Genomic DNA, 24,836 nt, shown 5'->3' on the forward strand with positions numbered 1-24,836 from the left:
AATGAACACGGTGATGAGTTCCTGCTACCACTGGCCATGTATGCCATATAAATAGGGAGCTCAGGAACTCTGGGTATGAGACCCATGTCCATCACCAACAAATTTTTGTGACATTTGTCCATTTGTGAGAAACTCAGTTTCTTCTCCTATACAATGGGAATCTCAGTGCAACTCCAATGTCATCCATTACATTCCATGAGTGTTATTTATATGCACAAAGGCTTTACAGAAGAATGCAGTTTTTTACAGACCAAGCAGGGCATACCTTCCATCTATAGAAAACCTTCTACTTTATTGGCTGTGAAGCCTACATAAAGGTGAAGACTAGAAAACCGTATGTTGTAAACCCAGAAACCCAAAGTTTAGCATAAACACCGATTAGAAAGCTTTTTACTGCGTCATCAAATCACAATTAAATTACTTCAGGTCTAATCAATAGCAAGTCTGCACAGAGGGGCTTGCTGCCCAGACTAAACATCATCTGTTTGTCAAACAGCAAGCTCTTCCATTTTATTCTACCCTGCATTTTATTCTGACGGAGCATGTTCCACATGCCTCAAAAGCTGGGCCAACTGCTTCCAAACTAGGCTAGTTTTCCTTGCCCTGCTGTCACTTGGATCCTCTCCCCAGAAGTCTCAGCTTCATGCTTTCTTTAAGCAATGTTGCTACCTGCCTCTTTCCACCTGGCCCTTTGGGTAGAATGATGTGTTGCTTGAGGCTTTTCTTAGCATCAGCAAACACACGGACATTCTCCTTGGATGTGAGGGGCTCCTTTGGTTGGATTGTTAGAATACATAATAATAACCAACTGGTCTTTCAAGGAAACACGGACAAGAAGAGCAGCCTCAAGATAAAATGAGGGAAATAAATAAAACTGCCTAAGAATTTTCTCCAAAACTCCTCACTGAAGGGGAACTAGATGGTCCTCACCTTATGTATTTATTTTATTTTATGTGTATGAGTTCTTTGCTTACGGGTATACAAGTGCAGTATGCATGGCCTATGTCTGGTGCCCTACAAGGCCATAGTGAGGGTCGGATCCTCTAGAATTGGAGTCACAGACAATTGTGAACCATTGTGTGGGTGCTGGGAATTGAACCTGGGTTCTCCGCAAGAGTGGGAAGTGCTCTTAATCACTGAACCATCTCTCCACCCAGATCTCACTTTCTAATGACAATGAGTGCCATTAGATCAGAAGTTCTCATAAATTCTCCTCTCTCTCTCTCTCTCTCTCCCCCCCCCCAAAGGAGACAGGTATAAATCAAAGAGGTTCCCAGCCACACGTTTGCCATTCTGTGGCTTTTGATCCTTTTCAAAAGAGAAAGGAGACTTTTTGCCCCCATCTTCCTCCTGGATTCACAATCTCCAGTGCCTCTGCATCTCTCCCACTCCTCAATGTCTGCATTTTATAGCATGCAATGCTCATGATCTTCCAAGTCTCCTTACTTTAGTTTTTTTCTCAACGTGTCAGTCAATACTGTACTGAAAAGTTCTAACTTGAAATTACGCTCAGATAAAAATCCAGATGTTTATAGGATGACATGTTAGGTGAGTCAGTGAGGTTGCAGTGACAGGCATGCACATATTCAGAAACTCACAGTCCTCTCAGTGAATGGTGGCACTGTGTGGACAGCATTCAGTTAGCAATGTCCTTACCAGTATCTGCTCAACACTTGGGATACTTCATGCTAAGTTATAACACAATAAGGAACGTGGTGTGATAAGTTACACTGTGTCACCCTAAATAAGACCTTCAAATCCTCCAAACAATGGAAATGCTCCTGGGAAACAGAAATGCACAAAACTGGGAATAATTAAGAGCAGCTATAAGGATGAGCAGATGGTGGTTCAAGCATAAGACCTTTCCAAATGCAAATGGAGTGTGTTTTACCTTAAAAAAAAAACCTCTTATCTATGAACATGGTGTCTTATCTATGAACATGGTGTTTCTATGTGTAGCTTACACATACAAACATAAATCATATGGTAGCATGGAGCACAAGCCTAACCACGCCTGCTTTCTGAGGAGAGGTGGGCAATCAGATGCTTCTTACTGGACCAAAAGTCAATGGGATCAGAAACCATCAGCTTAGAAAACCAGGTAAAGAATTGACACACCAGCGGTTCAGACACTTGAGCATCCAGAGTGAGGCCCTTTGGGGCTCACAGATCCTGAGATCACTCTGGTCCAGTGAGAAACACTGAGCTCTTTACCTTGTCCACCTATGATAGAGACACTTGCCCACAGCCCTTCAACGTCAGAAGTACCCACCTGGTGTCTGTTCAGGTGTCCCACCGAGAGCTGGAGCAGACTGCTCATGCCTGGTCAACCTCACAGCTTAAAAATCAACAACAACTCTATTTAAATAAAGCATTAAAGACAACTTGAGCCTAGAAAAGTACGCAGTGCTGGCTGCTCTGGATAGCAGAGGCAAGCTTAGTTTTCTTATTTGTAATTAGCATCCCATAAAAAGATGTTTACTCCAAAGTGTCTGTGTTTTGCTTCTTATCTCAAGAAAACCCCTTAATATCTTTTGGGTTCTAAAATCAGCTAAATGACTGTGTGGATTAGTTAAAAAGGAATAACAACAAATAAAATGAACACCCCAGACTAGTCAGTCAGGTTACTAAAGGGCTGGAAAAGTTGCAGTTAATTTAATCTAGGGCGAGCGTCCTTCACTCTTTCTCGTGGCAGCAGCTTCTCCTGGGGCCACTATGAATTATTCTTCAGTGTGAGTCTCTATGCTCCCTGAGAAGCTAAGGCTATCAACTACTTAAAAGGCTCTCTACTGACTCTTCTAAAGTTCAAAACGCCACATATTCAGAGCTTGGCATAAAAAAGAAAAATGTAGCAAAGAAAATCAAATCACATTTATGGTTAACATGATTATGTTATATATAAAGTTATTCTCTAATAAATGCCAATGAAAATGCAAATCTCTCTGCTTTAGACAGGAGAAGTGTGCTTAAGGTGTTCACGGTGGACTTCATGGGTGTTATTTAAGGCTAAATCATCTAAATATACTCATCCATCCACACAATGACTTAATTCTGCAGGCCTTATTATTCGCCACTTATGTGTTGATATTAAATGAACACTTGTGTTTATCTACTAATTCGGTTATTTAAAACGCACTCTCATTAAAATGTAATATAAAGATCTTTATAAAATAAATGTGTGTGCTCTTTTTAAATTGACACCAAAGCTTATTTCCATTTATAAGTTATCTGAAGCTGACTAGGAATCCAACTTCTCTTCAGCCTGATTTTTCTTTTTCAGAAGTCACCATTTTTATTGGCTTTTCTGGAGGCTTATGTGGTTGTTTTTAGCACTCGTGAAATGACAGTCATTCAAAGTCTGAATGCCACCGCATTAGCTGCACAGTTTTTATTCTCTAAGTGTCACTCAGAAAGCACCAGGTTCCCGGGCTGCCCTGCCGCCAGCCCTTGCATTCTGACATTAAAAGGAAGCATCTCCTCTAACCCTTGTGCCAAGCATCAGCAGGTTCTCTTCCTTCACATCTCAGAACCATTGCTTACACTGCACCCACAAACTAGAGAAAACCACCAGTGACTTTCACATCCATGGGCTGATTTTTCCAGGGACTCTGAGGGCCAAACTTGAGGACCAGGCTCAGTTTGCTAACTGTAACTTTCTGTGAACACTCGACAAGACACATTAGCTCCAGAAAGACATTAAGCAGATGTCACAAGAGGAAGAAGGAAGATACTCAACGGATTTTGGAGGTCAGGGTCTCAGGGAGGGAGAGTGCCCTTTTGGATTCTGCGGGCCCCTTCACACTGTCCCTCAGAGACCGCACACTCTTCTGGCGGTTTCTTGCAAAGCGTGCCCTCTTGATCTTCCACAACGCAGCATCGCTGAGGTTGGCAACATTGGTTCTCACAGCGGTGATGGCTTTGCAAAAGAAATTAAAGGCATTATTTTTTCCATGGCTGCCATGTGGTTGGACTATCTTGAAACAATCCATCTGAGTATAGTTTTAGGATAAAAAGACATCTTTCATGTGTGCTTGAGTCATCCGCCACCCTCTAGGACCATGATGAGTTTTACCGTAAAAAATCATGACTACTCTCTATCATGACTACCATCTTTCTGTTTAATTCATGAGGTTTGATTATCTAGCTTTGTTATATTTTCCTCATGAATTTAGAGCCATAAGCGACTGAATAATAGGTGGATGGGAGTTGGCACAGTACAAATGTATCTCACAAAACTGGTCACAGATATTATCAACATCACAACTGGGGGTACTTAAGGAAAACAGTCACAGGTGGTTACTACGAGTCCTCCTGAAAGTGAGGAAAGTTCAGATCCAAGATCACTGCAACATGCTTAAGTCTACAGGTTAGCATCATAAGCATTCCACAGTTGATAAACTGAGTACATGAAGTCAAGACATTCTCTTCCATGTAGGGAACAAGCCACATGCCAAGTGTCTTCTACTTACCTAGTCAAAAAGGAAAAAAAAAAAAAGGAACTGGACTGTTTCCAGCAAGTCTTTTTTTCTTACTTACTTGTAGGAAAAGGAAACTCTTTGTTACAATCCAAATGTAGCTGAGCTTCTAAAGAAAGTGTCTCGAATCTGTTGACAAAGAACTCCCAGCTTAAAGCGGGGATATCTTGCTTAAGGAAATGCAAGAGTAAAAGTTTGCTCAAGATGGTGGGGCGGTCTTTAACCACAGTGTCAAACTGGAAGTCAAGGCAGAGACAAAGGCCCTGGAAAAGAGGGATCAGACAAACATCTCAGTCTTCAGAGAACATACACCAGGCAGTCCATGGAACGAGACAACACGCCCCAAAGCAAAATTACCCAGCTGGACTCTTTCTGATCCCAAGTACTGGAAGGGGAAAATGTGCGAGAGGTTTTCTCCTGATTTCAGAATACCTCTTCAGTTTGATGAAGAAATATAAACTAAATGTGTGCTACTTGCCCTCTAAATATTAAATATCATCCACCTAACCCAAATACTAGTGTATCGTTTTTCAAATATCTGTAGCTCTCACCGAGAAGCATACTTTCACCATTATATTTTGTTCTATTATTGTGTCTGTATGTGTGAGTGTACCCACGTGTGTGAACATGCATGCACACACCAAGCACACGTGGAGGTTCGATAGTAACTTTCGAAAGCCTGCTCTCTCCTGTAACAAATGGTTCAGGTCCTCAGACTTGTACCTCAAGCACCTGTCCTACTGAGCCACCTCACCTAAGCTACGACACATGAAAGGAGGGTCATTAAATTTCCTTACAACCTTAAATTGTGTGTTTGTAAAAAATCAACAGTCATTCTGTCTCCTTGGAATACAAGCAGAAAACACATTAAAAACATTTAAAGGAGGAAATGGAGGTGTGGAAGTTTGAATGAAAATGGCCCCATAGACTCAGGAATGGGCACCATTGGGAGGCATGGCTTTGTTGGAGTAGGTGTGGTCTTGTTGGAGGAAGGGTGTCACTAGGGGTGGGCTTTAAGGTTTCAGAAACTCAATCTAAGCCCAGTGTCTCACTGTCCCTTCCTGCTGCCTGAGGATCTGGGTGTAGAACTCTCAGCTCCCTCTCCAGGACCATGTCTGCCTACACACCACCATGCTTCCCGCCATGTTGATAATGGACTAAGCCTCTGAACTGTAAGCCAGATACAATTAAATGTTTTCCTTTATAAGAGTTGGTCATGGTGTCTTTTCACAGCAATAGAACACTGACTTAAAACAGGATGGAACATCTATTTCTCTAGTTGATGAATCAATCATTATTTTAAACTTATTCAAATTTAAAAATGTAACCTATCTAGCCATCCCATTCATCCATTCTACTATTACTTAATGGGTAGCCCTGAGCAAAGGGAGGGCATCAACTGCCTGGCGAGTCAAATGGGAAGAACCACCTACAGAACAACTGAGTTTTATAGGCACAGTGTGCCTTGGGCTGCACAGCCCTATATTTTTCCAGATCCTGCACAGGTGGTTCTTTCTTCTTGCTTGGTCTTACAACAAATGAAAACTCTTAATACTAGAGAGAATGAGGGGAGGGGGAAGGGAGGGAAGGAGAAGGGGGAGGGAGGAGAAAAAGTTAAGAAATTGAACTTTATTAAGTCAAACTGGAGTCTGTGACTTTGTCTTTGCAACCTCCAGCTTCTCCAAATGCAATAATGGGAACATACAAAAAGGGGTAAGGGAGGTAATTCATGGTGGGACAATTCTACTACACATCCTGGCAATGCAATGCTTGTCTTGCAAATGTTAGCTCTTGCCATTGTTATTAGTTTTGATAACAACAACAAACCAGTATCAGTATAGAGAAACAGTAGAGACCCTAGTCTTGGCTGGTACTAATGCACTATGTGCCCTTCGCTAAGCCTATCATCTCTCTGAGGCTTGCTTTCTTATTACAGTAGAGATAAATATGAGACCCTCACCAGATCACCTACTGTGTCTCTTGGGTTTCATGATATTTAGTTCGGTGGCGTTCTCACCTTACCATGCTTCACTTTGATTCCCCTTAGCATCTAGCCTCTAACAGCAACTTCGGGCCAGAAGCCAACAGAATAGTACAAAATGAACCAGCCTACCTTAAAAATATGTACCCCCTTCCTGCCAAATACAACAATTACATCTGTCTACAAATTTTATCAGTGTGTGAGGAAAAGGAGCATTTAAAAAGTTTTATCCATAAATAAAACAAGTTACCTTTAATTAGATGTGGTTCCCAAATGTTTTTCCCACTGTTCAGGGAGAGTCGAGGGTAAAATAGATCCCTTCTTGTTTTCATTATAACATAACAAGCACACATTCGGACATACACAGATCTCTGCTACCCCTATCACCAATATCATGAGTTTGCATGGTGCTGTAGTCTGAATATGTGTGTCCACTCTCCTAAAGGATTCACTATGCTGAAACTCAACCACTTATGTGACAATATTAGAAGGCAAGCTTTTGGGGGAAGACAAAGTCATGTGGACAAAGTCCTCGCAAATGGAATTCTTGTCCTTAACCAAAGACCCAGGAACAGTTAAAAGCATTATCTATGAACAAGAAAGTGGCCCTCACCAGACACTGAATTTATAAGCACCTTGGTCATGGACCCCTCAGACTCCAGAATTATACTACATAAATTTCTATGGTTTTATAAGTTAGCCTGTTTGTGGTGTTTTGATAGAGTATGGCTGAACAAGACAGTGACAAGGTCAGTGAGCTGTCGGTGTTGACAGACAGTCTGTAGGGCTGATATTACACATCTCCATCACCTGCAGTGCGGGCCTCTTTATGGTATCAAGCAGGAGACCCGCCCTGGTGGCCACTGCGGGGTTGACATCCTCCACAGCTGTCAGGAAGCAGCAGAAGGCATGTGCCAGCGAGTACTTGAGCAAGTGGTTTTTGGTCACTGAGTGAATATCCAAAAACCTACAAATGACAGCTACTTTTTCCACTGCAACATAAAATACAGAGGACAAAGGGTGTAAGTGTGTATATTGAAAATATTATACTTATTTAATTAAAATGTTATCTCATTTATTTACTTGTAGGTGCAGCGCACTTGTGACACAGGGCTTGTGAGGAGTTCAGAAAACAACTGTGGGAGTTGGTTCTCTCCTTCCACCCTGTGCTTCCAGAAGACTAAACTCAGGTCTTCCAGGCTTGGAGGCAAGTCCCTTACCAACCATTGAGCCATCTCACTGACCATGCATTGACATCTATTTAGGCCTCGTAAGAACTGAACCCCATAAGAAAAAAAGTTAACCTGGGGTTCCTACATGGAGATTTTAAGTATCAGCAGTAAAGACCATACCCAAATTTCAAAACTGAACATCTGGTTCACCTTATGACCCAGAGGACTTTGAACTAATACAGAAGTACCTGCTTCAAACCTCATCTTCCAGTCTTTGCTGTTGAAGTTGCCATTTATGATTGTCCAGAATATGTCAGCACCATGAGGAAGTGACAGAGCATGAAGAAGGAGAGGGACCGCCAGTGAAGACAACTGAGAGAACTCGGACTTGACAACTCTCCACAGGCTGGGAAATGAAGGAGCAGCAAAGGTGTTACAGTCATCGCCACCTTTTCCGAAGCAAAGAGCCTACTCTCTTAACTCAGTGGCTCTCAACCTGCAGGTCTTGACCCCTTTGGAGGTCAAGCAACCCTTTCACAGGGGTCACCTAAGACCATCGGAAACATGGATATTTACATTATGATTCATAGCAATGGCAAAATTACAGTTACAAAGCAATAAGAAAAATAATTTATGGTTGGGGGTCGCGACATGAGGAACTGTATTAAAGGGTCGCAGTATTAGTAAGGTTGAGAACCACTGTCTTAACTTATGGTAGGTGTAGACAGTGGGTAACAGTGGGAAGGTCTAGGTGAAAGTGCTTCATTCACAAGACTATAATCCTCCAACAAACATTTACGTTTGGATCTGTTACTGTTTTCTGAAGATATTACTTTAAGGTAACCTTATTGAAAAAATTAACATAAAACTTTAATTCCATATACAAATCCAACTATATAAAAGAATTAAATAATATACAAAATTAACAATTATATTAATATTACAGTGTGATAAGTGGCTTTAAAATTGTCTCTTATGTGAATAACTATAGTTTCATTGTTTTGCTTTTAATTTTTTATGCCCAGCAGCCTTTCCCCTCTTTGAATGGCAAAGAATAACTCCGTGTCCACTAACAACAGCCTCTCTAAAAACTATCAAGACTGTACTCAAGGTCTCCCACTTTTCCTACCATAAGGATGAGCACAAAACAGGTTTACCAAGTCACCGTACTGTCCTGAACTGAGTGATGGGTCTATGAGCCAGCAGACATATGACCCAAACTTAAGAATATCAGAACCCTTTTTTTCAGGTCACAGTGTCTCTCCTTCAAAAATTTCATGACTAAGCCAGGCGTTGATGGCACATGCCTTTAATCCCAGCACTGGGAAGGCAGAGGCAGGCAGATCTCTGTGAGTTCAAGACCAGTCTTGTCTGCAAGAGCTAGTTCCAGGACAGCCTCCAAAGCCACAGAGAAACCCTGCCTCAGAAAAAAAAAAAACAAAAACAAAACAAAACTTAATGACTGAAGCACAATGTCAATCAAAAGCTGCCAGGGACCCGCCTCTCAGGGTCAGCTGATCTAGAAAGAAGTCATTAGTTTGATCTAACGAGCTAAGCTGGTATTAGGCTAAGAGGCTAAGTGACAGAAGGACGGGAGAAAAAAAGACGAGATGGGGTACACCTGGTGACCATGGTCTTCACTCCTGTGCCCCTGAACATTAGACAAAAAGAAGTCCAAACCCTGAGACCACCCACCAAAAGCAGTTAGCTCCCTTCAGCAGCAATTCTTTGTTATTTCTTACCGACTCCCATTGCTTCCCTCCTGTCTCCTTGGAGCCCCCAACCCAGTCTCCATCTTGTGTCTGTGGAGAAGCCCACTCCCCTTACTCTCCTTAAGGCTAAATCCTCTATTAAACCCCCTTAACTCACATCCTTTCTTTACTTGTGAAGTTATCTTTCCTTCCAGCATTCCCTCTCTGCTCCGCCATGGCCTTTATTCTTATTAGTCCTCTGCCTGCCTGAGCCTGGCTGCTCTAATTCTGGCCCCACATTCTCTTGTCTGGACTCTTTTCTGCAATCCCTCCCCTCTGACCATAGATCTATCCAGACTTTCTTTAGCACCGCCCCAAGCCTTTGACATCCACTCCCTTGCCTGTTGCTGTTCCTTTACCAGAAAACTTTCTAGAGAAAAGGTGTTCTGAGGTACATCTTCACAGCCCTTGAGTCCCGGAAGCATGTCTACAGAGCCTCTCTTCTTCACACTTTCCAGCTAAAGTGCGTGCTGACTTTGTTCAGTTTTCACTACTTTTCATGGTCTCCACCCATCGCCAAAGCGAGGCACCATCTTCAAGACTCGTCATGCCTGGCCCTGGCTGGCTTCTCTATCGCTTTCCTTACTCCCCGGAAACCCCACCTTAGACAGTGCAGCCTAGTTCATCACCTCACCAGTGTTTCCCATTTCTTGCCCCCATTTTTATCAACTCCACTATCTCTTTGTCCTTGACATTCCTGCCTTCCAAAAATGTCCTATCTATATTACATTTCTATTATAATCCAGTCCCATGATGTGACTCAGATGCACCTGCTGCTGAGCCTGCCAATCATTAGTTCAGAATGATTCTTGCCTACCTGTGACCTGGGTAGAACAGTCACTTACCACATGACACTGGATTGTGACTTGTGTGTACACAGGACAGAAATCTGTATTAGTTTATCCATTATCTTACTCTTGTTTGTCATTTGGAGATTGTTATCAAGGCTGTCCCTTCCTTCAGCCCCCAGATAGACTGATTCATGGTGCTAGTGTGTGTGCATGTGTATGTGTGTGTGTATGCTCCAGAGTGTGTGTGTATGCTTGAGTGTGAGTGTGTGCACATGTGTTTGTGCATGTGTGTATGCTTGAGTGTGAGTGTATGCACGTGTGTTTGTGCATGTGTGTATGCTTGAGTGTGAGTGTGTACACACGTGTGTATGCTCAAGAGTGTGTGTATGCTTGAGTGTGAGTGTGTGCACATGTGTTTGTGCATGTGTGTATGCTTGAGTGTGAGTGTATGCACGTGTGTTTGTGCATGTGTGTATGCTTGAGTGTGAGTGTGTGCACATGTGTTTGTGCATGTGTGTATGCTTGAGTGTGAGTGTGTACACACGTGTGTGTATGCTCAAGAGTGTGTGTATGCTTGAGTGTGAGTGTGTGCACATGTGTTTGTGCATGTGTGTGTATGCTCAAGAGTGTGTGTGTGTATGCTTGAGTGTGAGTGTGTGCACATGTGTTTGTGCATGTGTGTGCGCGTGCACACGGGTGCTCGAGTGCTCATGCCACAACACATCCATGAGTGTGCACTTGCCCATGAGTGGAGGCCAGAGGTTGTCTTTAAGTGTTTCCTCTGCTTTCCACTTTCCTTCTTGAGACAGGGTTTCTCAATGAGTCTGCACTTCATGGTTTTACTGAGACTGACTGATCAGCAAGGCCACAGGTCTGGCTTGTCTCTGCATCCCCAATGCTGGGGATAAAATACCATGCCTGGCTTTTATGTGGCTAGCTGGGACTCCAAACTAAGTCCCCAAGCTTATACAGCAGCACTTCATCCTCTGAGCCATCTCCTGAACCCAAAACACACAAAACTAAACAATAAAATATCTTGTCACCTTTTATGTTTATTGTTCATCGCTTCCCACACTAGACTGAAAAATCCCTCATCTAGAATAGTATGATAAACAAAAATACAAATAGGTTATTATATTTGTTGAATGAATGAATAAATAAAGCCTCGACTTGATTTTGTTACAATGCATGAACAAGCCTTTTCAAAAATCAGACTATCCTCTTACATTGTGCGAACATTTAAAATTACCTTTTTCTGGCTCTCCTCCAGGAAGACTATAACAGTTACTTGAAGGTTCTCAGAAAGAAAGCACCATAAACCTAGGGCACTGTTCTATTATTATTCTCAAAATGCCTCTATGTCTTGAAAGCAAGGCTGATGGCACCCAGAGGGGCTCAGTATCCGCCAACATTTCTAGTTCAAGTAAGATTACTATCTTACAAAACTCACACTCGGCAGCATTGTCTGCCACTGGTGTTTATCTAGGGTCTATTCATAATTCAATCATAGAATGACCCGTATTTTACATGTCTGGCCCAACAGAATCTAATAAGCAAACATTACCCTCTTCCTGTTGGCATACTTAGACACAATACAGGAAAGATGAGTGCAGTACCTCACACCTTTTATCTCAGCACTCACGAGACAAAGGCAGGTGGGTCTCTGAGTTCAAGGCCAGCTTGATCTAATGACTTATAAGCAAGCCAGGGATACACAGTGAGACTCTGCCTCAAAAACCAAAACAGGCCTGGTGGTTGGTGGCGCACGACTTTAATCCCAGCACTCAAAAGGCAGAGACAGGCGGATCTCTGTGAGTTTGAGGCCAGCCTGCTCTACAAAGTGAGTTCTAGGACAGTTGGGGCTACACTGAGAAATCCTGCTTTGAACACCCCCTCTCCCCCCAAAAAAAACAGGAAGTAAGGGAGTTTCTTTAGCATTACTGTTCTGGGAGGGAAAAATCAAATGAAATAGAGTAAGTCTTACTCGCACTTTAATTGTTATAACTGAAGGCCAAAACATAAACAAAAATGGTAACAGTACATACCTTGCGATCAACATGTGGTCCTGAATGTAGGCTAAAAATTGAGGATGGTCTTTCCTCGCAGTGTATAAACACTCTCCGTGCAGACAGAGAATCTTTAGGCAATTGAGCATATTAAAAAGAATGTCTGGCTCTTCAAACTTAGCCATTTCCTATGCAAAGAGCACACGGTCACTGCGTTTTCCAAAACAACAAATAGTTTCAAAACCAAACCAAATGTTCAAATATTTCAGAAAAATCTACCTGGAAAATGGTATATATTAGTCTCAACGTTACTGGAAGCTGTTGGTAGCAAAATTTTCTTTCCGTATCATTCTTTATTGCTATGGAAAGATAATTACACAAAGGTTAGCCTGGCTCCCTTCCTCCCATCATTCATTAGTTCATCAAGATTATGAAACCAGAGAGGGGTGAGAAGGTAGAAAACGCATTACATGTTTGTAGAATTTCTCACTTGTTTTTTTATATATATATTATCATGTGCCCACTGGGTGTGCTAGCTCACGCCTTTAATCCCAGCACTTGGGAGGCAGAAGCAGGTAGATCTCTGTGTGTTCAAGGCCAGCCTGGTCTATATAGTGAATGCCAGGACAGGCAGAACTACACAATGAAACCCTGTATGAGAGAGAGAGAGAGAGAGAGAGAGAGAGAGAGAGAGAGAGAGACCTTAGCATATGCCCTTCTGTGAGGAAATATAAGAAACCTAAATCTAAGATTGTCAGCCTCCATTTTTCGCCGCAGAGCCTGCATGTTATCCCAGCGTCTTTGGCTACCTGAGCCACCCCAGCCTGAGCCTGTGCTCCTGTGGGTGAAGGAACCTGGGGCTGGCAAGGCATTCCCTGATAGTTAAAGGGAGATAGAAGGTATGGAAGAGGGAGGAGCAGCTGGATTAGCACCTAAAGAAAGGCTACAATATAGACTGGCAAATAAGACACTTTGAAATAAAAGATGGCTTCCAAGTGAAAACACCGCTCATAGATGTTCTTGTGAGGTTCTCCAAGCTGGGCCTCCAAAATGGGACAACACTACAGTGTGCATACAGGCATGCTAGAGTTACCAAGTTAGCCAGACATCAAAACTAATGGGATATTATAGCATAGAAGGAGGAAGGGTTCTCAAGACCCTTACCCCTAGCTGAGGGGTTTTTGACATTAAATGGCTTGGATGTGAGTGAGAGTCGTTGTATGGCCCTTGGTAGGTAGGTCCTGCTCCAGTGAATGGTCTCACACACATGTATACTTGCCCAGCACAAAGTGGAGTCTATGCGCTATTAAAAAAAAAGTTGAAAGAATGAGGTTGGGGGTGGGTTTGGGAGGCGTTAAGGAGGAGCGGAGATGAATAGGAACAAAATACATCATAAGAAATTTTCAAGGAGTTAACAAAAATATTGTTTTTTAAAAAAACTACTGCAAGATGGGCAAAATAATGTGCCAATGTAAGTTCTGGCATTTCTTAGGATAGGAGACAATGAGAGCCAAATCCTCTTGGCTGGTACATCAGTCACTTTCTCAATGATCTACTCAAAGGCATTTTACACACTGTTATCAGCACCCAACTCATTATGGTTAATGTGAAAGTGTACAAATAGCTTTGGTGATAGACACAGCTGGTATCTGTGAGAAATAGATCTTCCTGCAAATGCAGAAAGAGGAAACAGGTAAAGTATTGGACATCACTGAGTCCATTCCTGTAGCACCCAGGTTCTCTGAGCAGGAGAGCCCAGGACCACCACTGATGGCCACAGGACAGAAGCAGCACCAGTTTCAGAGTGGCAGGGAACCCTGGTCCAGGAGAGTATTACAGGAGATATACATTATTCCAGGTTTTTTTTCCATTTTGGTTTTTTGGAATCTCACAATATACTACAGAATGGCTCAGAACCCATGATCCTCCTGCCTCAACTTCCCACGCACAGGCATTATGAACATACTCAGGAGTGAGTTTATAACTGCACCATGCAAGGGGGCAAAAGACAAAAGGAGGAAATCAGGCTGAGGCTGTGATGGGAGCCTTGAAGTAGGACTGGGGGGAGGGGCACAAATGTTTTAAAAGGCAGAATTTATACCAACTTCATTGGAAGAATATGAGGCCTCTGTGACCATAGCTTCCTATATGCAGACTCAACGAAGCAAGGCTCACTGGAGAGCCAGGCTGCATCTGCTCTGAACACACACAGATTTTCATTTCTTTTAGGCCATTATTCTGTAAACAATATGGGGCGTTAAAGTAACTCAAACAGTAGAGCACTTGCCTAGCATGCACAAGGCCCTAGGTTCAACCTGTAGTATTGCAAAACAAAATTAAGAATTATAAGTAATCTGATGATAATTTAAACTAAATAGGAAGATATGTATAAGTTATGAACAATTGCTATCCCTTTTATATCAGGGGCTGGGGCACTTATAGAGAGGAAGGTGCTATATCCTAGAACCAATGTACTACAAAGCTGAGGCAGGAGAATTAATGCGAATTCAAGACCAAACCTGGCATACATGGTGTGTTCCAATTCAGCCTGGACTATTCAGTGAACATTTATCTCAAAAACAACAAAAAGAAGTGATAATTAATTGTGTTGTGTGCTATGAGATAAAACTATTTTCACAGAAAGAGCATAAATTATGAGATCCTGATAGATATAAAGCTTAACAGAAACATAACTCCAGCTCTGTGTTCCAGTAGCCGCAACCATAAAGCAAGACCATTGCCTCTAAGAAACCAAGAGTCCTGGTTCCAGCTCCTGTCCCTAGTAACACTGTAGTGTTTGATTTCCTAATTCTCCGACCCTGCCCACTATTGAATCAGAGGTAGAGGTTAGGGTCTTGTTTATTTTTTTAAATACATATTGAGTGTACATTATAAATGAATTACACAAGCCATATACAAGTCACTTAGCCTGTCTGGGACTTGGCTTTTCATTGTTGATTTGTCGAAGATGTGTGTGTGTGTGTGTGTGTGTGTGTGTGTGTGTGTGTACATATATAGAAAGAGAAACTATTTACATAAGGAAAGGCATAGTACTGGTGGAAGTTGGATGGGGAGTTTCATCATTTGCCTTCATTTTTTCTACCAATTCCCACCCCAACCGAGGAGGTTACAGAGGATGTAACATGGAGCCTTTACTACTGCAGAGCCAGTAAAACACATCACCTTCTCTAATTTTCCATAGAGTCAGACAGTCAGAGTCTACTAACCATTTATAGTATCCATCCTTCCACAAGCACTTAGTTACAGCAAGGATTTTGTAGTGAATGTAATTATCATGTACCACAGAAAATAGTCCCCTAAGAATGTTTGCTGTTCACCAAAAGGATAAAGCCCACATGCTTCCTAATCCTAGAGTGGACCTCCCAGGAGCAAGACAGTCTAAGACAGTAGGAATAAAGTCTTAAAGGCTGCCCAAATCTGTCCTAAGTCCTTTACAAACCCCCAAAGCATCACCATTCAAACCTAGGCATGAGGACACATCTTAACTCTGAGTGTGAGAAGTTAGGGAATGATTTCCCAGTCTGTCTGCCATCTTGGTGTCCTTAGTTCGCACATCAATAGCCTTTAAAGAAATTACAAAGAAACCATCCTTCCAACTAGAAGGAATGACCAGCCCTGGAGCACACTGAGGCACCTGTCTAGGGTCTTGGCCAGTCTCCCAAGATGCAGATGCTGTGTGGACACAAGTTCTATTGCCTCTGTCCAAAAGCATTCGATAATTGAGACTGTTAGCATCCTCCATCTCAGCCATTCTCAGCTACTTCTGCATAGAGAACACAGTGCAGTATATAAATATCACATTAGGTCTCTATATACCAGGATGAGTTTTTACTGACAACAAGATCCTGGGGCCAGGAAGAGACTTGGAGGCTGGCACTCCTCTGGGGCCATAACAGAGCTGTTCTCTTTCTTACATGGTAGGAAATGCTTCATCTATATAGTCTACACTACGGAAGCAGCATTGAACTTCTCCAAGTTGCTGAAGTTGTATAAGCCTAAAAGTGTACATTCCGTACTCCCATCAGCCAATTCCACTTACCAGCATGTTCTGAGGGCGCTGTACGGGTACCTGGATTCTCTCCATGCTTGGCTGTTGGGTTCTCCTCCTCTTCTCCCTCAGGCCCTATAATGAACTCTGGTCTGGAAGAAAGGAGGCTATCTTCAAGGCTGTCTGTGGGCTCCTGCAATAAATACAAGCAGCTATGGGAGGGGCCATAAAGAACAGCTTGGTTTAAATTGACAACGGTGGATCAGCCTGTTCTACCCAACTCTGTGGTAGCCAAAAGAAGAGCCCGTACCTACACTTACATCCACCCTACTGAGGGATGTGCATGGACCACTGGTGAAACATTTGCTTTTGTTTACAGGTTACAGGAAAATAAAACATTGACTGATCTGCTTAGACAGCTCCCACACCTTCCTTTAGCCCCAGAGATCAGTATCCCACTCACAACTTATTTAGGAGTTACTGTTTTCAGACATAATGCCGATTCTGCTTACCTGGATGAGGCAATGTATTAGAAGCAAGGAGTTGATGTAATTTGTGAGTTAAAGGGAGCAAAGGTATACAACTCAGGTGTCTATCAACAGACTGATGGATCAGCAAAATGTCTATCCACACAACAGATTGTTACTCAGGTTTTACAGGGAGATACTGATGCCTGGTACACCAGAGGAAGCTTGAGGACATGACGCCAAGTGACATAAGCCAGTCACAAGGGACAAATACTGTAGGCAGTCACGTAGACATCTACAGTAGCCAAAGTTATAGAAACGGACAGTAGGAGCTGGGAATGGCAAGATGGGCAATTGTTGTTAAAAGTCCTAGAGATTGGCTGGGTGGTGGCGGCGCACATCTTTAATCCCAGAACTTCGGAACAGAGGCAGGTGGATCTCTGTGAGCTCAAGGCCAACCTGGTCTACAGAGTGAGTTCCAGGACAGTCTCTAAAGCTACACAGAGAAACCCTGTCTCGGGAAAAAAAGTCCTGGAGATTGATTGGTTGCACAATAATGTGCATACGCCAGCATCATTTATATACATATACATATGTATGAGAGAGAGAGAGAGAGAGAGAGAGAGAGAGAGAGAGAGAGAGAGAGAGAGAGAGAGAGAGAGATTTACATGTGTAAAACAAACTGCAATGTAAAGAACAGGAAACAGAAAGTAAAGAGAAAATAAAGACCTGCACTCAGGAGGCACAGGTTGTATGAGCCAGAGTTCAAGGCCAGCCTGGATGACACAGCATGGCCCTATCTCAAAAAGCAAGGTGGAGGAATACATGAGGTATGGCCATTATATAAATATCTAATTTCTAGCTATTTTATCCTTTTTCTCTCTTTTTTAAAAAAATTTTATTTATTTATTTATTACACATACAGTGTTCTGCCAGAAGAGGGCACCAAATTGAATTGTAGATGGTTGTGAGCCACCATGTGGTTGCTGGGAATTGAACTCAGGACCTCTGGAAGAGTGGTCAGTGCTCTTAACCTCTGAGCCATCTCTCCAGCCCCTCTTATCCTTTTTCTTGTCAGTGTTATCACCAAATACTCTCTTTGGAAATTACCCTTCTAGCTAATATTTTAACCAACAATTATTCTTAAAGAATTATTTGGCAGCCAGTTCAAAACAAATAGGCAAAGAGAGTCAATAAAGGGCATCAGAAAGTAAGTAATGCTAAGACAGTGGCTGACCGTTTGGGACTAGGAATCAGGCAGATCACAGATAGATAGACAGAAAAAGGGGTCCCAAATGGATCATAAAGATGGGAAACTTGTGGGGTTTTCCTCATACTCATGACCAGACACAAAGGCATAAAGGTCTGGTGTACTTCTTTTCCCCCAGTAGGAGCCCCATGCTGTGGATGAGTTGGACAAGTTCAAGGACTGATCAGGACAGTTTGGGGCCCATCAGCTTTCCTATCTTTGTTCAACCTGGCCAACCCTGTGTTAGAGAGAGAAGATCCCTCAAAGACTCTTCACACGCCTGGTCCTGCTCTGCTTTATCTACGTGTGCCTCATGAACCACCCCTCCATCTCTCCCTCAAGTGCGTGTGCATATGTGTGTCTGTGTTTCTGTGTCTGTGTGTGTGTCTGTGTCTGTGTGTCTGTGTGTATCTGTGTGTGTGTCTGTGTGTATCTGTGTGTGTGTCTGTGTGTATCTGTGTGTGTGTCTGTGTGTATCTGTGTGTGTGTCTGTGTGTATCTGTGTGTGTGTCTGTGTGTGTGTCTGTGTATCTGTGTCTGTGTGTCTGTGTGTGTCTGTGTGTATCTGTGTGTGTCTGTGTGTGTGTCTGTGTATCTGTGTCTGTGTGTGTGTCTGTGTCTGTGTGTATCTGTGTGTGTGTCTGTGTGTGTCTGTGTGTATCTGTGTGTGTGTCTGTGTGTGTCTGTGTGTATCTGTGTGTGTGTCTGTGTGTGTCTGTGTGTGTGTCTGTGTATCTGTGTCTGTGTGTCTGTGTGTCTGTGTATGTGTCTGTGTGTATCTGTGTGTGTGTCTGTGTATCTGTGTCTCTGTGTGTGTCTGTGTCTGTGTGTCTGTGTGTGCATCTGTGTGTGTGTGTCTGTGTGTGTGTGTTTGTGTGTATGTGTCTGTGTGTGTGTCTGTGTGTGTGTCTCTGTGTGTGTGTGTCTGTGTGTGTGTGTGTGTGTATGTGTGTGTGTGTGTGTGTGAAAGGGAGAGAGAGGGACGGAGGGAGGGAGGAAGGAAAGGAGGGAGCATGTGTGTATTGCATGTCTCCTCACCTCTAATAACCATCTTTCTTTCCCTGCTGCTTCTGTCTGCTGTGTCTGAGATTTCCCCTGCTGTCACTTGCTGCACTGGAGAATTTTTCTGCCTTTTACTTCTTTAACTGACAGAGAAAATGAACTCCATCAAGGTCTCTGAAAAATAATTTTCCCAGCTTCACAGGTTTACTGAGGCTGGCTCTGTTCCTAGGCCACCTATAAACAAGATAGCCAGTCACATTGTCAGCTGGGTTTCATGTGGACAGTTACCTGCTGCTTGCTGATTTATTTACAAGCACCAGGAATCCACTGTGACAGGACCAGCATTGCCTGCCTTGAAAACTAGCCCAAGCATTCCACCAGCCCATTCTCCATGTGCTTATCTCACCGTGTCCTCCCCTTGACCCAGGAAGACGAGGAGAGACCTAAGATGGCCAGTACAGGTGGCGAAGACCATGTTCCAGGACAGACATCTCTTACTCAAGAGAGCCTCTCTCCCAGCTGAATTTCAAAGACAATCAGAGCCCTGGCTTCGTCTCCAAATTCATATTAAGTAAACAAATTTATATTAAGAATGTTGTGAGAAATTAAGAGACATGAAGGAAGCCGGGCGTTTGGTGTCTCACGCCTTTAATCCCAGCACTTGGGAGGCAGAGGCAGGCGGATCTCTGTAAGTTCGAGGCCAGCCTGGTCTACAGAGCGAGTTCCAGGACAGCCTCCAAAACAATACAGAGAAACCCCGTCTCAAAAAACTAGAGAGAGAGATGAAGGATTGATTGCTTGGGCTGGCTCAGGTTCTCTATATTTATGCTTAATTTTCCTCTTTGTCTTGGATGACGCAAGCTTGCTAGGATGAGAGAGAGCTCAGGACAACCCCGTGTGGCCTCTTCCCCTTACAGTTCATCCTCCAAAGAGATGCCTAGGATCCATACAGACATTTTTTCAGTTGACTTGTTCTCGAACTGTGAGCTGCTAGAATCTGCCTTCACTCCCTGGTTACCACCATCCCCAAGGGCACAAAGGACCCACCAACTGCAGGATTCTCTGGGCATTTTTCTTTTTCCTCTCCTCGGAATGTGAGGTTCAATATTCCCTCCTGTTGGGCACTGTCTCCTGCCTTGGTTTCTTTGTTATCACTCCCCTCGGTTTTTCTCGAGTGGTCCTGACCTCTTTGTGAAGCTTTACCTTTGGTCTTCTCTTTTTCCCTCTTAATAGTTGGCTCTTCCCAGAATTAGACTACATTACTCTGAAGCATTTCTTTCTTTCCAAACTTTCTCTTGAGAATGAGATCCAACTCTCATGATGCATGGTAGCTCTTCTTGAACATTCAAGCTGTGTGCTAGTTTGTTCCCTTACACCCTGTTGAGATTGTCCCCGTGTGATATTGAGGTGAGACCAGGTGGGCCTTTTAAGAGGTGGTTAGAGCTTCATCACTAACAAATCAATGCCCATGCATCATTCAGAGTGTTGGGCATGGACAGTAGTTGGAGAGAAAAATGGGGTGTGGGGAGAGTGTCTTATAGTAACTTCCCAATGGCTGTGTTAAGGAATATTATATTAAGACAAGACTAATAAGATCAATAGACTGCTGCTGAAAGCAGACTTTATTGCTTATATGTGATACTTCAAAGAGTTTGGATCTTTTTAGATAAGTAACTTTTGACCCAAAATAATTGGTGAAGAAGCAGAAGAAGGCAGAGGGTGGCTTGGATAACTCAGTTTCATCTACCTCTGATAGGTATTTTAGTGTTATGTGAGCCCTTTAAAATATGCTATACAGAAGAAAGCTAAAGTATGGAGTCACTGAAGTGTGGCATCCATCAGCTGTCAATTCTTTATGTGATTTTTCCTAAAAGCAAATCATGAACATAATCAGAAAAGAGAATGGGTTTTCTTCATTGTTGATAAAGTTGGTGAGTTCCTTGAGTCAGTATCCACATACAATCTACTTTATATTTAACTCTGTGATGTCCACTATTACTTCAACTTCATAAAAGTAACTGAGTGATAAAGAGTCCTTTAGGGACACCAGTAATGTTCTGTGTTTGTGAAAAATTCTATGGGTAGAGTTGCCACCACTCAAACATTCTGTATCCTATGCCTCCATCTCCTATCCTGGATAACGGTGAAATATCCCCCATCACACCAGCTTTGTTCATGGTGAGTCATCTCATTGTTCAACTGCTTACCACCAGGCGGCTTTCGTCTTTGGGGGCTAGTCTCTCCAGGAGTTCGCAAGCAAGCTGGTAGCAGAGGATGCTAGACTGGCATAAGTTACATTCCTTTGCCTTTTTGTCCTTCTGGCAGCTGTGGGAGCCCCCCCAGGGGGCCTGGAAGACATTGTTGATGATAGAAATGATGTCCTTTGACAAACTGTGCTCTAAGCCCATCGTGATGCCATCATCTTGTAACTCCATCTGAAAGACACACAAAAGGACACAGAGAAAGAGAGAGAGGAAGGGAGAAAAGAGGCAGAATTTGGTCCTTAATCCAGCATTCTATTGACATAGTGCTTGCCAATTATTAAATTACTTTAATACAATATTTGCTCAAAAGCCACGGAGACACACTGCTTCCTAGCATCCATCTAAAAATAACATAAATACAAGATAAAGTTACAAATTATCCTTAAAATCACCTGTGGCATTACAGATGGTTCCAAGCCAACATGTATTGGGATTCAGACCTGGGTCCTCTGGAAGGACAGTCAATATTCTGTCCTTCCAGAGGATTCATCTCTCTAATCCCTGTAACCTTTTTTGTTTTGTTTTGTTTTACTTATAGAACAACCCAAGATTGCTTAATCTAATTATTTATTCTATTTTCTAGGTTTTTTCCTCTCTCTCTAAAATATGGTCTCACTATATAGGCCCATCTGCTCAGTACTCACTATGTAGGCCAGGTTGACCCTGAACTTGCAACAGTCCTCCTGTCTCATCCTCTCAAGTGTTGGAATTTAAGGAAGATGCCCTGTGCTTGTTGGGACAGTGACTTTTCATCCCTGTGGTGCTGGCAACTTCACTTAGAGCTTCTCACATAGTGAGGTAGGCACTGTACCACTGAACTGTGTCCCCAGACCTTCAGTCGCTGTCTAGAATTAATTCCTTGGTCATTTTGATTCCTGCCCCTGATTTTTTTTGAGAATATAGCCCTTTTATTTTGTAAAATGTATTTCAAATAGAGTTTGATTTTTCCATATTAATTGAGGCATACATTTGGGGACAGGCAAGAAGCTGACACATGTGATATTATATCCTCTCTGGTTATTGTATCAAGAGGCAGGGGCTGGAGTAATGGCTCAGCACTTGAGAGTATTTGCTGCTTTTCCAGAGGACCTGAGTTCAGTTCCCAGGACCCTCCTCAGGCTGATTACAACTGCCTGAAACTCCAGTTGCAGGGGATCCAATGTCCTCTTGTGGACTCCAGGAGCACCTGGACTCACACTGCATCTCCATCAGACACATACACACATAATTAAATACTTTTAAAGATCTTACATCAGGAAGCATAGGGTAGAATTACTGATGAGAGTTTGTGTCTCATCAATTTCTCTACTAGAAAATTATTACAATGATACATTGTACCCTGGGTTCAACATCTGCAAATCCAACTACAGCCAAGGACAAAAATAGTCGGAAAAGATCCTTGCATCTTCCCTGAACAGGTACAGGCTTGTCTTCTTCTTACCTAAACCATGCAGTGTAACAGCTATTCATGACACTCACATTGTATTAGGTGTTACAAATATCAAGTGATAGGATTTGAAGGGATGTACATATGTTATATTAGGTACTGTTGTATACAAATCCTGTGCCATTTCCTATATGAGACTTGAACACGCATGGATTATGGTGTCTGTGGATGTTTCTGGGATCTCCTAAAGACACCAAGAGAGGGCTCCCCTTTACCTTCTGTAATTAGTACATGGCCTGTGTGATTTCTGGTTTCTTATCCGACTCTGCTACTGGTTTAAACATGGTGGATGGTTCATGCTGAATCAATTGCTATTACAATGACTTCAAAATTATCATATTCCAAGTCCATCCTTTTTTCCTGCACTTGTTGATGTTGTAGCAGGACACTTCCCACTAGGGCAGCCTGTTCTCTATTGCTTGCTTACTAGTCATCTGATCATTCCTGTGCCTGTGGAGTCACACCGTCTGCCGCCATGATTAGTTATTCTGCTGCTCAGGCCACTCCTGTCAGGTCAGTTCAAATTCCTTCAAACCGGCTCTGTTTCTTTTAACACATCCACACCATTCTCTTTCTTTCTCCTTTGTGGTTTCAGGACTCAGCCAGAGGCCTTGAACATTTGGAGCCCCCCCGCTCTACCACTGAGCTACATCCTTAGCCTTCCACACTCTTTTAAAATAGTTCCTTAATTTCTGGCACTGTGAGACTTTCCAGACTCTTTCTTGTCTCAACTCCAGGACTAGTCGTTTCTCTAAAGAACACTGATTCCTTTCCTTGGATAATAGTACTCAGAAACCAAGATCTGGACAATAGTGAAATACTGAGATACAAGATCTTTTAAATGTGTCATATCACACTGAGTTATGAGTTTTAAAAGATGTATCTTTTCAAAAACACATGCAGGTAGCCACACACACACAAAATAAATAAATAGATAAAGAAATAAAATTTAAATTAGGCTGAGTTTACTTTTGCTTTGCTACAAATATGACCCATAAGTTAGATAGTAATACTTTATGATTTATTCAAATCTGAAGTGTGGAGATAGATACCTTGTTTGCAACGTACTCTCAACAACTCATTAAGAAAACAAGGGCCAACAACACCTGAAAATTTTGAGAGCAAGGTGTTGAAGGTTCTTTGAACTATTCTTGTGACTTGATGCAAACTCAAAATAATTTCAGTCTTTTAATTACAAGGAAATATCCTTGTCATCAGAGCCTTTTCAGCTTTTAAAATTCCTTTCAGAAGTCAGTTTATAAAACATACCTAAAGTATCCCCATCGCTACAAAAGTCTGCCATGGTCTTCCCAACAATAGCAGTATCCAGATTTTTCATCCATCCTATTCAACCTAAACAATGTTTCTAAAACTCAGATCCATTTTCATGTGTCAAAGACACTGCAGACAGTCACATTAAGTCGTTTTTAGACTCCTTGGCGTCTGAAAGTGTCTTAAATGATGTTGCCCCGCATCAATGAGAGCAAAGAGGCCACCCAATAGGTAACTCACTAGGACAGGGTCCTCTTTATGCCCACCCTGTGAACGAAAGGACTCTCACACTCCACTACCTGCTTTAGGAGAAGATCAAACATGAGGATGAAACAATTTAGATTCATGTCATCATCTTCACAGTCAAAATCAATAGTCCTTCCTCCTGGGTGTCCAAAATTCTTGAAAGGGCTACGAAATGGACTACGCATGGGACTCCGGAACGGACTCTGGAAAGGGCTATGAAACGGACTCAACACATTGTGCTGACCTCGTCGACCAGGATCAGAGGCGACACTCACCTGGAAGAAAGCACACCAGCAAAATGCAAATGACCTCAGGAAGGCTCCAAAGGCTCTCCGTGGTGTCTGGGGACCCTAGGGAAGGTGTTTCCTGCTGTCATACTAGCTCCCCAAAATCATCTGTATCCCCACAAAATGTATAAATGAGGCAGGAAGACATCCACATTTCCATACTAGCTGTCTGGAAATGAGTTGGAACCCTAAGAATGATGGTGTCGGCTATTATTTCCATCCCACCAAATGCTGCCAGAAGAAACTACAGTGGCTAAATCACTGAAAACATTGAAAATGAGAAATTATAAAGGTAAAACATTTTAAGATAATGTTTAGAGTTATAAATGGAGACTTCTAGATTGGAAGGACTTTAGACTGGCCTCTAGGATCATAATGATCACAGTCACACAAGAAAAGATGCAATGGACCTGTTGT

At 42.6% G+C, this 24,836-nt stretch overlaps 1 protein-coding gene across 15 annotated transcripts in view; it reads right to left on the reverse strand.

The window, feature by feature from the left end:
• The window catches only part of Unc79 (unc-79 homolog, NALCN channel complex subunit), a 234,441-nt gene that overhangs the window by 96,605 nt on the left and 113,000 nt on the right, over window positions 1–24,836 (reverse strand). For 11 of the 15 annotated variants that reach the window (XR_005876171.1, XM_040742598.1, XM_013112205.3 and 8 more), the window contains 10 exons: window positions 24,186–24,407; window positions 21,111–21,338; window positions 16,237–16,378; window positions 12,456–12,535; window positions 12,216–12,364; window positions 7,877–8,034; window positions 7,267–7,448; window positions 4,537–4,738; window positions 3,737–3,916; window positions 2,273–2,338 (listed from right to left, as the gene is read on the reverse strand). Coding sequence is in view for 14 of the 15 variants with exons in the window: in XM_040742598.1 (XP_040598532.1) it covers window positions 2,273–2,338; window positions 3,737–3,916; window positions 4,537–4,738; window positions 7,267–7,448; window positions 7,877–8,034; window positions 12,216–12,364; window positions 12,456–12,535; window positions 16,237–16,378; window positions 21,111–21,338; window positions 24,186–24,407 (1,609 nt within the window). In the remaining variant the exon portion in view is untranslated. The remainder of the gene's footprint in view (window positions 1–2,272; window positions 2,339–3,736; window positions 3,917–4,536; window positions 4,739–7,266; window positions 7,449–7,876; window positions 8,035–12,215; window positions 12,365–12,455; window positions 12,536–16,236; window positions 16,379–21,110; window positions 21,339–24,185; window positions 24,408–24,836) is intronic. The other 4 variants (XM_040742599.1, XM_040742596.1, XM_040742589.1 and 1 more) reach the window with 2 other exon arrangements.

The sequence above is a fragment of the Mesocricetus auratus genome, unplaced genomic scaffold (genome assembly GCF_017639785.1).
Source record: "Mesocricetus auratus isolate SY011 unplaced genomic scaffold, BCM_Maur_2.0 Super-Scaffold_15014, whole genome shotgun sequence".
Taxonomy (NCBI): Eukaryota; Metazoa; Chordata; class Mammalia; order Rodentia; family Cricetidae; genus Mesocricetus; species Mesocricetus auratus.